Source organism: Seriola aureovittata, chromosome 6 (assembly GCF_021018895.1).
Source record: "Seriola aureovittata isolate HTS-2021-v1 ecotype China chromosome 6, ASM2101889v1, whole genome shotgun sequence".
Classification (NCBI taxonomy): Eukaryota; Metazoa; Chordata; class Actinopteri; order Carangiformes; family Carangidae; genus Seriola; species Seriola aureovittata.
Window position 1 is genome coordinate 19,933,486 of NC_079369.1, and position 13,054 is coordinate 19,946,539.

Sequence of the window (13,054 nt, forward strand, 5' to 3'; positions counted from 1 at the left end):
TCTGTTGACTCTCTTCTATTACATTTTTGTAGCTTACAGTTGCTAAAGTGTTGTTTTGTTGGTCTGCTTATCTTAATGTTTTGTGATTACTATTGTGAATTTAATTTATCCAAGGCCTACAATTATTTTGCTTCTTCTCCGTCACCCTCAATGCCGATTTTGTTACGTATCAAAGTGTTTTATGTATTTCATCCAACATAGTTTGTGGGGCCCATATGTGTGTGTTTTTTCCTGGTTTTTCTGTGTTGTCATGAAAGAGTGAGTCCTTTCACTCTGCTGCAATGACACTTCACACTGAGGTCAGGGGGCTTCCAGGCAAAGCCACAAGGAGCCGCAGCAGTATAAAGGTATGCTGCTAATTCTGTCCATCACTAATTTAATATTGATGTGAAATGAAACAGTGACAGTTTTTAGTAGGCAATGCTGGCAGGTAAAGTAACTAAGTAGTGAGGTAAAATGAAGAGAAGACAACATAATGATTCTAAAGTCAATGCAACATGATAAAATGTCAGTAACCTTAGTTGCTAAATTGGCCGTTAACTATAACATAATATTTTCGTCCCAAATCTAATGTTTAGATGAAATGAAAAATGTCATTCACATCAGCTGGTAATTTGGTCATCAAGGTTTTAATGAGAAGAAAAGATGAAAATGTTTGCACACATTTGTCATAGCTGAAAGAACTATGACACCCAGTAGCCTTTGGCTCATGCAGACTCAGCAGCAGCCTGAAGATGGGGTCTGTCTCTTTTGCATTTTCTCATCAGAGACACCAAAGACAAACGTTTCTTAGAGTTTAAGAGAGTAAATCCAGAAGAGATGTTGCTTATTGGTGAATTTCTAATTTTTTTTACAACATATAACATAACAACAACCTCAGCTAAGTGAGTTTACTTTAGTTCAATTAATGACTTCCTAATTATTCACAACAGAGTTATGTCCAAATGAAAATGATCTTCTTCTGAAATTCGCCAAATCACTGAAAAGTTGAGTACAAACCGTAAGGTAGTAGTAGTTTACTAATTGTTTACTGTGTAAGTGTTGATAGCTGATCACATTAGCTGTTTATGTGTTATATCTGAATGTCAGCTGATCAATAATCAGATATAATGATTGGCAAATACTCATGGTGAACATGCTGACATATTTGAATGCTGTCTTGGACTGAGAAAGTTGGCTTTAAGACAGTCATTAAACAATAATCTTAATTCTGCTTTTAAACAATCCTCTTATTCATACCGCTTTATCTTTTAACTAGGGGTGCTTCTCGTTACCAAAGAATGTCTCCCCATTTTCTTCACTGTCGTCGTGTCCCAGTCGCTCACAGATCAGAAAAGATGCAGCATCCATTTCTCCAACCCGTCATCTGAGCCAAAATCAGTTTCTGGTGACAACAGCACAGCTGGATCACAGCTGGCTCAGGTGTCAGTGTGCAGGTGTTAAGAGCTCACTATGCATTGGAGCTTGTAATTGCAGAGATGAAATGACTTACTGTCCAAATAGTAAGTACATCCAGTGCAGTGGTGTAGTGACGTCGTCCGGCATGACAAAACTGACTGTGCTGCACATTCATTAAAAACATGTATTTTGTGTTTATATTGTGAACAGATCCATCATAAAGTCACTGCTCAGACACTGAAAGCTAGTGACCCTGCGTGGCTGTGTGGGTTTCTGTGTTGTTTGTTTGTTGAATTCTCTAAACATTTCCATTTAAACACATGGTTGGTATATAATGTTCAATGCAATGTCTCAAAGTCGGACAGTTTTAAAAATCACAATAATGTGTGTGTGTCAGCGTACGGCATTTTATTGTTCTTTCAGCGGTAAGTTAAAGAAAATAAATTGATTATGTGTAAATTACATTTATGGTTTTTCAGATTCACTGCTCTTTGCAACTTAAAATCAAATCATCAAATCATCATCAAAATCATTTTAATCATGTTTTAGTTCCAACAAGCGGATATTGTATGAAGAACAAAAGAAATACGTTGTCAGTTAGCATTTTACTGATTCGTTCAGTATCAATTTTTCGTAGCTAGCCAGATACGTTAAAGTTACAGTATGTAACTTTTCTCTATTTTATTTCATTTATGTTTTGTAAAAATATGCCCCAACACATACAGTATCTTAATGTGGAGAGGTGCTGTCAAAGGCTTCTGTGACCCACACTCAATGAACAGCCTGGCATCAGTTCAGAGTTTTTGAGCGAGCCTTGCCCTTGTAATGAATAACAGGAAGAAAGAAGTATATCTACTAAAGTCATTTGCCTCATGTGAAGGAGTAAGACCTTGCAATCTGTCTCTTCTTTGCCAGTTGTTTAGGCACAACTGTTTCCAGTAGCCTCCTCACTAGATCCAGCCTCCCTGTCTGGATCAGAGCCTTGGATAACTCTGTGACGTCTTCTGTGTTAGTCCTGTAAAGGCACCTCAGCTCTGCCCTCACAATGTCCTTAGGGTACCTCTCCTCTGCCTTTTGCACCCACATCTCCAGCTGCGAGATGGCGGGAGTGGGATCAGGGCCTCCCTGCATGAACACAGCCAGGAGGGCCTGTAGGAGGCAGCGCAGGGCTGTGGTGTCTGTGCTGCCTTGCCTCTCCAACTCCACGGCCTGTTTGAAGCAGTCTGCGGCGTTCTGCTCCTCACCTTTCAGCAGGAGGCAGCGTCCTCTGAGCACATGGAGGTCTGGCAAGCTGTCACCAAGCTCAAACTGTAAGGCATGGGACAAACTCACTAACGCACTATTCACTGCTGCTTCATCCACCAAAAGGCTCTCCCGGAGCGCATCTACACCCATGTAGTAGTACACCTAAAGAGGAAGACATGGAACTGAAAACTCTGCTGCTGTACAAAATCTGTTTATATTGCTCATTATCTAGTTACGCCCTTACCTGTGCCATCTCTAGATGAGTCCGCAGACATGGACGTACACTCACGACCTTGTCCAGGTCTTTTCTGGCCTCAGTTAGCCTCTGTCGGTCTGGGATTCCACCCTCATCGTTTTTTGTCTTCTCTAGGTCCCTGACGTAGAGCATCATATTGATCTAAAAGGAAATCAAATGTAAAAGTATAATTTTACATATTATGTTATTTTATTTTTTTCATTTTATGAAGCTGTTTAGAGTATAAAAAAATAATTGTTACCATTTCTAAATAGATATAAACAAATATAACAATTTCTATCACATAACAGCTTAAACATTAGATTTAATTGCACAAATATGTGATTTCTGTGCATCTTTCAGCCATGCTTGCAGGCTCTGCTTTGGCATTGACTTGATGTACTACAGCTGCAGTACCTTGGCGCGGGTGCAGTAAGCCTGCCAGTTGAGCTCTGGATCTGGCAGCACATTCAGAGCCATGTTGCTGATCCCTGTGGCCATCTCATATTTGCCCAGCAGAAAGAAGACCTTGGCCAGAAGGTTCAGGATGAATGCATCATCACCGGCCATATTTATGGCCTGAAGACACAGACAGTTATGGTGGTGCATATAGAGGTCTAGTTTCTAGTTTGTGTTTTTTAGTATATAGTGTTAGCCTATGGTAATGTCCAGATCTCATCAGCTATCAAACTCAGTCTTCTGCCCCGTGTGTAGCTGCACAGCTAGCTAGAAAGTTTGTTAAACACTCTACCAATACCAACAGCAGACCACCAAAACTTGAATGATGGTATTTACAAATCAGAAAAAAATAACTAATGATAGTACAGTAACAAGAAAACTCAATTAAAAAATGTCAAATAAAACTAGCTCTCCCTAATGACAGGAAAAAGTGATCACCAGTGAAAGAACCTCAAGTTTCTACAGTAAGTAGCCTACACTACATTAATTAATCAAGTAAACACAGATGCATTTACAGGAGTGAAAGAAAGTGTCTTGGCACAACTGTAACAAATGGAGAAAACTTTTCAGATTTAGAGCAGGTCTAGGTAAAATAGTCCTCGCTTGTTTTTATTTCTTCTAATTTGACTCTTATTCGGCGAGAGATTTAAATGTACTGTACTGTTTAAATGTACTTACGGTTCCATAGCAGGGCAGCGGATCAGAGGCAGAGAATCCACAGTCATGTATCGACATGGGTACAGTGGTGAACTCTTCCTTCCTCTCCAACATGATGCCAACATAACACCAGGCTAGAGCTGAGGACAGAGATACAAGTGTTTTCTTTAAGCATATGTTGGTGTCTCCTGATTGAAGAAATGGTTACCATAATACCTTAACATCATCAAATTGCCAGTTTTATTACTAAAAGAAGATTTTGACAGTAGTTAAATTAACTATGAACTATGGTCCATATGCAATAGATTGCAGAACCTCAATCCAGTGGTGAACATAATAACTACTATTATAGCTCAGGTATTTCACTTGAGTATTTCCCATCATGCAACTTCCACTTCATTTATCTGACGTTTTGTCACTGCTACTTTGCCTATACTTTGCATATTGCTTACATGTTAATACATCAGCAATATTAAATAAATCATTGTCTAATAATATAATAGTTTAAATTCTTACAGGAGCCATTCTGCATGAGTACATTTTGCTGATAATACTTTTTACGTAGGTAATCTTTTGAGTCATGGACTGTTACTTGTACTAGAGTATTTTACAATGCTTTATTGCAGCTTGTGCAGCAGAGTTGTTGCATATTCTGCATAATGCCTCTAAATGTAGGTTACAACAGAGCAGATATAAACATACAGAACCATACTGTGTTTACCTTTGTGTTGTGTTTTCTCCGATTTGAGCGTTTCTTTGAGAAGCCTCAGTCCCTTGTTGTAGTGAGAGAGTCTGGAGTATTCAGAGTCATCTTTGCTCTTTACTATGTCATCTAGTCTGCAGGGCGGGGAGAGAATAACTTGGTAAACATAGAACATCAAATGGGACAGTGGTTATTTATCAAAATATTTTGATGGTCGGTTTTGTACCTTATATAGATGGTTGCCATTTTAAAATACCAACTTCGTTTTTCCTCTTTTGGTATCTGAAAGACATTATGTCTTTAATAAAGATTGAAATTACATTTCCTGAGCAGGAATAACAGGAACTTGCTTTTACCCTCAAACAAGGGCAGTTTTGCACTTGTCTAGGTCAGTCACCTAGCTATGGTTTAGAGCCATAAACACAAAAATGACTTAATTTGGAGTGAACCTTTATTTTATATCTGAGTTACCGTGAGTTAAGTTTCATATTAAAAAAGCCTAGCCATATCCTCTAATCCCAGCAAGAGTTTCAGGGAAGATGAGTCATGGAGCAACGAATTAAATGATAAAGTGATGACTAACACTGCATGATTGAAGTGCCAACCAATAAAATCCCTGAAAGCTCATGAATCACAGAATGATGTGTATGGACTCATCTAACCAGTTGTTGTTTTTGAGCTCCTCCTTTAATTCACATTCTCCATGTTAATCAGACATTTACGGCTTTATATTAGGTTTTACATTACATGTGTGTTTCCTTCTCACCAGTTGTCCCCCATAGACCAGGGCTCTGTTGTACAATATCAGTGCTTTAGTCAGTCTCTCTCTCAGGTCATCGTCACTGTCCAGCTCCACATCATATGGATAAGCGTAGGCCTGTTCAGCCAGGCACCGGGCCGCCAGTAGTCTGCTCTCTTCCTGAGAGGGTTCCCCAGCATCTAAACCCATGAGGTGGGACACCTTCTCCACACACTCCCCTGCATCCAGCTCCCTCTGCAGCTTATCATACACATAGCCCAGGTTGGCCCAGGCATTCAGGTTCCCAGCGTCTTCTTTACAAATGTTTCTGAAAGGCCAAAATACACAGACAGAGATGTTTTAAAAAAAGATCTTTAAAAGTCTTCAACACGGGAAGTAACTTAAAAATATTGGTCTGCCTGTCTGTTTATTTTTACTGGATGGATTACCATGAAAGTTTGTAAACACATTAATGGTCAGCAGAGAACAAATCCTACAGACTTTGTTGATCCCCTGACTCTTAAGTTTGTGCGACCATTAGGTTAAGATTTTGGCTTTTAGTGAAATATCAGACAGATGCTAGATGGATTGCCATATGTGCCATTTGGTCACACATTCATGTCCACCTTAGGATGAACACGAATCACTTTGGTGATTCAATGTCCAATTCTTTGGTATAAGACCAAGTACTTGCAAAACTATCACATTCCCATCAGCCTCAGCTGTACTTTGTTTTTAGTGCTAATTAACAAACGTTGAATGCATTGCCATTGTGAGCATATTAGCATGCTGATGTTTAGCTTGATGCACCACTAAGTACAGCCACGAAGAGCTGCTAGCATGGCTGTAAGCTCTTTTTAACTGGTACAGTTAACTTAGTACAGTATTGACATTGAGCATAGCGATCCAGACGTCGGTGTTACTCTGATAAGATTAAGCGTTCTAAAGTATTCCTGAGCTATGGCCAAAATCATGTTTTGTGAGGTCAGAGTGACCTTTGACCTCTGACCAAAATCTAGTCAGTTCATCCTTGAGTCCAAGTGATGTTTGTGCCAAATTTGAAGAAAATCTCCCTCAAGGCATTCCTGAGATATCACATTTATGAGAATGGAGCAGACAGACGGATGGACAGACGGATGGACAGACGGACGGACAGACAGATGGATGGACGGACAACCCAAAAACATAATGCCTCAAGCCATGTCTATGACCAGAGCGGAGACATAAAACAGAAGCACAAGAAGATGTAAGAAGTGATCTAAAAAATGAAAACAGCATTACGTAGAGTTTATGACTACTATATGAAGCATTAATAATATATAATAATAGAAGCAACAGAAACTAAGTTGCATAAATAAGATGAAATTGCACTTGGGACAATGGAAATGGAATCAGATGAGTAGTATACTACAGTATGTGTATGCAGACAACCAGGTTAGCAATGTCTACATTTGGTGAAGATACTTGTTCATTTTACTTTTACAAAGTCAAACAAGTCAGGTTTATGAACAGTATGTTAGTTATGCAGCATGCTGCATATGTGGCCCAGCCTATCATTTACCATCCGTCAACTATACTGTGTAATATTACCGTGAATTTATGACAGTGGTCTTGATTTTGGTTAATGTTTTACTATAGCTGGTAGAAGGTCAGATTACATTTTTTGTGCTGTAGTGTTTTGTAGGCATTCAGTGTGTGGTGGTTCTAGGTAAGATTACAAAGGAGATGCATATGTAAAACACAAGTTTCAACTCGTCAAAATGACTTATAAATGCATCAACAATGTCTCAAAATAATGATAACAGCATATCATCACCTAAATATTTCCTCTGCTGCGTCCAGCTGTTCAAGGTGAACAGCCAGCAGACCCAGGAGATTTCGGACAGCGTACTGTAGATATCCAGGTTCGGCCTCTAACTCCCCCCACAGGCTCTCCTGTTTTAGAAAAGTGTCCCTGTGTCGCAGCTTTGCAGGCCCAACAGGATCACAATTGACGTTGAGGTCCAGGTGGAAGTGACCGGGGACAAAGTCCATGCCCTCCAAGAGAGACTCTATGTCGTCTGTGTTGTCTGCATCCATGGCCTCCTGCTCCTCCTGCTCCTCCTGTTCTTCCACCTGTTATTTAAAAAAAAAAAGAGAAGAGATCCTGTCTGTATATTTTTTAACCGAAGATCCTACATAAGAAAATACCTTTTCCTCCTCAGCTTACAGTTCAAACTGCTCAACTAATCAACCCACCCACTGTTGTCAAGCAGGTGCAGACTGGTTGAACAGGTTATGCTTGGGAGTAACTAGGGAGTGGAGTGTAAGGAGGAGACAGCGAATAACTGTAGATAGACGTTTGTTCTTTTTCCAGTACACTTTTTTTTTTTTTTATATCAAATCCCCCTCTTGATTCTCATTCACACCATTCTTGGTTGGTATGCATAAATACATAAAATCTAGTCATCTCTATTCAATCGTCTTCCTGAAAATGGAGCGTACAAGGCTTCTGAGCTGCACTTCCTTTGCTCTTTCTCTCTCCCTCTTTCATTATTTGGCTTTGTAACAGAAATACCAACTAACACTCCTTAAAGTCCATTCTGACAGATATATTATTATTATTTATCTATTTACGTCTTGAGTTTTGTAAAAATTGTTTTGAAGCATTGTTTTGGAGAATGTTTTAGCCCCCTCTGCCCCTGCATGTGTCACCTGTAGCCAACCCAAGAATGTGAACCATCAGGCTCAGTGTGACATGGGAAACACTGAGGGACACTGAATCAGACGTTCATCTTGCTTAACGCTACTCCTTTAAATTGCCTCTCATTTCCACAAAAAAAAAAAAATTTAGACATAACAAGAATGGGTTAATTAAAGAAAAACATGTAGCAGTATGATAAGCTGTTTACAGAATAGCTGAGAGTAAACACCTAGAGAAGATATGCAAATACTCAGCAAAGAGTTCAACAGAAGCAAACAATGACTGTGAATCCTTGTTATCCTGCAAGTCACAATACTATCTTAGAACATCTGATACACACGTGATAAGCACATTCTTGTTTCTGCATGCTTTTGCATACAAATCTAAACTCTTCCATCAGAGGGTAAACTTCTGTCATGACAAACCAGACTGACAGTGGAACAAAAAGAAGAAGGTGTTGAGTGTTGTACGCCCAATAGACACATTCAGTGTCTTATCGGGGTTAACAGGCCAGCATCAAAAGTGTCTCCCAACCAAGTGCAAGGTCTCTGAGGAAAAACTCACCCTCAGCACATAAAGGTCTTCGGGAGAGAAGACTGAAAGACATCAGTCCTCCTCTGACAGATTGAGTTTAGTAGTAGCTGTAGGTGGCAGTGAAGAAATCAGGAAACATTTACAGAAACCTGTAATAATAGAATTATACTGTTGAGTTCAATAGTAGGCTTATAGTAAGAGCAGTTTAGATACAACAAGATCAATAATATAAGTTCAATATGATAAGCACAAGGAAGAGACTGTCCGCCTGTAAAAAAAACGACCTCATAGGTCATCTGTTACGTTTTATCATTAGGTGACCACTAGCGGGCGTATTAATTACGACAGGAGCAAAGGAGGAAGTCAGGTGATATATATATATATAGAGAGTCTCGTTAGGAAGAAGTTGTGGTGGATGGATGGGTCGACAAAACACAGGACCTTCACACTATACTGCGTTTGTTTCCCGTGTGAAACTGATGATTAAAGTTGTTTATCTTATACATGACCTGTTGTAACCATGACGATGAAGGTTCTCCAACCTTAAAGATGTACTTATTTTAACACAAACTGAAATCTTTTCCTAAACTTAACCAACTACAGTTTGTGCCTAAACCTAACCAAACCGTGACCATTCCACAGCCTTAAACTTGTGTTTATTAAAGTTAACATGAGGATGAAGGTCCAGTACGCCTGCCGCTGATCATTCCTGCGGGTCATATCCAAGGATGGGGATGAACGACCTATATGATTGTTTAGGTTGAAAGACTCGTTGCCCAGACGGAACTGTAGAGACCAATAGCACATATTTCTAAGTCCTGGTAGGTGGGTGGTGGGATAGGTGGTAAAATGATGGCTAGATTACTGAAATATGGAGGAGGCTTATTTTTTTTGACCTGCCAAGAAAATACTAGTTCTGAGCAGGTTTTGAGTATGTGGTGTGTTCTGCCAGTAGCTTGCTATAACAACTCCAGCATGAAGTTTTATGGCTCTCATCTCTGTGCTCTGGGGACAAAATTGTTGAAAGTCTGCATTCTTGGTATTTTACCACTCTTCAAGATTGGCAATGTTACTGCAAATTAAGAAAATTGGTCTCATGCTTTCCCCACACACACACACACAACACAATCTTTGTGTGTATGTGAGATATCATGAAAGCAACGTGTCACTTGCATCTGAGAATCTCACAACCATCTGAGTGAGGTTGTATTGGCATTTTGATTCTGGTCCAAATTAAATTGTATTTAGGGCTGGATATTATAAATGTGTGGTATGTAGATAAGGTATACATCATATGTAATTGTTACATGACAAGAGAAAACAGAGACTTGCCATCCTGGGAGCAAAGAAAACTTAACCCATCTGAAAAAGGAGGGAGCCAGTAGGGACACAGCTGGCAGCAGTGGACCATCAGGCCACAGGGCACACAGGTCAATTAGTGCAGTCTTCTAAATACTGCATAAACATGTCTGTTTTTGATGTGGGTGAATCACCTCGAGCTAACCCACGCAAATATGGAGAGAACATGCAAACCCACACAAAAAAAGCCTCTGTCAGGTTTGAATTAGTGCTGAACCTCCTATGCTGCCCCTGAAGCACCTACAGTAGCTGGTTCCCTTCAGGATGTGTTGCATAATGTGTATTTGGTACAGTAGATCAGCCCCCCGAGTGGGTAGTCTTTTTCCATTTGTACCATGTGGGTGTGCAGAAATCTGAAAATGTTCTCTCGACAACCGTTGCCATGGTGGTCATCATGGATACCAGGCTGATTGCATGGTAACATAATAATTACAGATGCTTGTTTGTGCTCCAAAAAGCCCCAATTTCCATGACAGACTTTACATTCCAGCAGCTAAGAGACAAAACAAAGGTATTATGGGGGAGATGTTGACCCCTAATAATCCCTTTAGCCTTTCAGTACTCCCCTGTAAAGTAGGATTAGGATATGTGTCCCACATACTGGTAAAGGTTCTTTTGCTTTTGAACTAACCCCTTGTTAACCTACTTAATTGTTTTGGTGTCCGTCTTCATTTGGGCACAAAGTGTATAACAGAGGAAGAACAATATACAGCAGGGATATGAACACATATATAATATATGAACAGGAAATGTACTCTGAACAGATGTAAACAGCATCCTAATTTTTGTAGTAATATTTGTTAATGTCATGATGTTGGTATTGAAGCCTGCGCAGGTTGACGGTAGATGGGAGCTGATGAGCTCAAGTCTCAAAAGTGCATTTCAAAAGGGCCAAGACAGCTTTTCAGATTTTTGTCAATAGATTTCTCTGTATTTTTCATTTTTAGCTGAACAAGCTATACTGTGGCCATTTCTTTGTCAATAACGCTCTAATTTTTTTACCCTAGACACTTTAAACCAACTTACAGTTATGCATATTACGGGCTTGAAATATTCAATTCCACCTGAACAGAAAAAAACTTAACCCAGCTTTTATTTAGACTCAGTTTATAGTAGACTTACCTTGTTAAGGTGGGCTTCAAATACAAATCATCATTGTTATATTATTATGTTACTTGGTATATTTTGGAAGCGGTAGACATATAGGCCACAATATATACAGACAATCATTGGCAACATAAAGGAAAGTTAGCTTGCTCATAATGCGTTTGTATCTGAGCATGTGTCTGTCCTCTCTATGTGGAACTTGCAGAGACCATGCATCAAAGTTCTCTAAATTCCATCTCTGCAGAGACATTACATTTACATTGACAGGAGCATAGCTGTGAAATTTGGGGCCCCTCACGAGATGTGACACTGAATACAAAGGAACATAGGATCACAGGAAACCCTCATTAATACCAGTCTTTATACTTCCCCATCCCCTCACTCTAAGCTGAGCTCTCCCCAGCCATTAACACCTTTTTTATCCCTTTAATATCTGTCTGTAATACTGCTCCACATCACTGATAAGAATGGAGGGATTTAACAATTCGGTAAATATGTTCTCCCCCAGCAAACAGAAGCCTCACTCTGGTATCTTGGCATCATGTCACATCAGAAAAACTGACACAGCCATAATCCACTTCAATCCTGACCCTGCTTTTAAGCTATATTGTTATTTAATACAGATGTCCATCCCCCTTTTAGTGCAGATTCCCTTTTGTTCCCCTGAGACACACTTGTACATTTAATTAGTGCTTATAGCTGAGAACTCCTCTGCCTTTCTAATCAGTGTTGACTACGACTGTATTTCCATTCTTAGTCAGCTTCTCTCTGGCACCCTGAGCGAGCGTTCACAGTGAAAAGCATCTCTTCAGCTCTCTGAAGGCATTCTCTGACTGCAAATTACACCAATGAATTGCTCTTTGTGTTTCTGTGTGCAACAGGCTCACAAAACGGATGCAACATTTTCAGGAAATTGGATTCATCCATGATTAAGAATTGGGATGTTTAAAAGCCTTGTTAGCCATGTGTCTTGGTTACTCAGCCCATGTTAATAAAACAACCTCCAGATAGATTTGTTCATAAAATTGTAAAATGCTTTCCTGCTTAAGCCATTGGGAAAATGTCAGAGGAAAAATGATCCTCACCAAACACCTTGTTGAATTTAATCTCCATTACTCCAAAACATTGCCAATGCGATACGTCAGCCTGCCAGTCTCATAACCACAAGCTTTAACCTGATGTATTACGGCAGCCACGGTGCCTGTGGCTTCAGATGAGGAGGTTCAAGCCCGTCTTGGAAAAATCTGTCTGGACTGAATCTTGGTGAGCTGGGAGAAGTGTGTCATGTAGAGCTGCGGGGTGTGAGTGTGTGTAAGTGTATTAAGAGTAATGTGATAGTCTTTAGTAACACAGACAACTGTCGTACCTCATTACACTGACTAGACTCTTCATCCTTCCCACCCAGAGGGGCTCTGCTGCATCGAAACAGCTGCTCAGTGAAATGATCTGCAACCGTAATTTGAGTAACTAAGATTGTGGCTGTTAAAAACAATTACACCTACTTTTTTTTTTCACTGTAATTTTTTGAGCCAGCTGCATTTAAAGTTGTCGAAAATTGAAAACAGCTGAAACTAAAAGATTTATTATTGCATGGATGTGTCCTTGCTTTGCTTTTTAATACTAAATAGAAATATGCATTTTGAAGCTTTAGGATTAGATGTCAAGGTGTAATTAATGAATATATTAATAACCAGGAATGGGCTTTTGATCTGCCACAGAGTGTGCTTTAGTGTACAGAATATCACTGATATTCATGAAGACAGTGCAAAGGGATTGCATGTGTGCTACTTTTGGTCACATGCCCATTGCAACACATTTTGACACTGCTTTTACTTAAAACAGTGGATATACAGACACAGTCTAACCACAGAACTGATGATGAAAAATGTCCATGCCCTTTGGTGCATCCATATGGTGTAGGAATTAATGCTTTGA

The 13,054-nt window shown here is 39.7% G+C and overlaps 1 protein-coding gene across 2 annotated transcripts; it reads right to left on the reverse strand.

Moving 5' to 3' along the window:
• Positions 1 to 610: 610 nt before the first annotated feature.
• On the reverse strand, positions 611 to 8,457 carry ttc22 (tetratricopeptide repeat domain 22). Of its 2 annotated transcripts, XM_056378681.1 has the most exons (8): positions 7,253 to 8,457; positions 5,464 to 5,764; positions 4,924 to 4,979; positions 4,716 to 4,831; positions 4,016 to 4,134; positions 3,296 to 3,457; positions 2,888 to 3,040; positions 611 to 2,805 (listed from the first exon to the last, which is right to left on the reverse strand). In XM_056378681.1, the coding sequence occupies exons 1-8, from the start codon at positions 7,513 to 7,515 to the stop codon at positions 2,269 to 2,271; spliced, it is 1,707 nt and encodes a 568-aa protein (XP_056234656.1). In that variant the 5' UTR covers positions 7,516 to 8,457; the 3' UTR covers positions 611 to 2,268. The 2 variants fall into 2 exon arrangements, with proteins under 2 accessions (XP_056234656.1, XP_056234657.1); XM_056378682.1 differs by lacking the exon at positions 3,296 to 3,457.
• Positions 8,458 to 13,054: the final 4,597 nt, after the last annotated feature.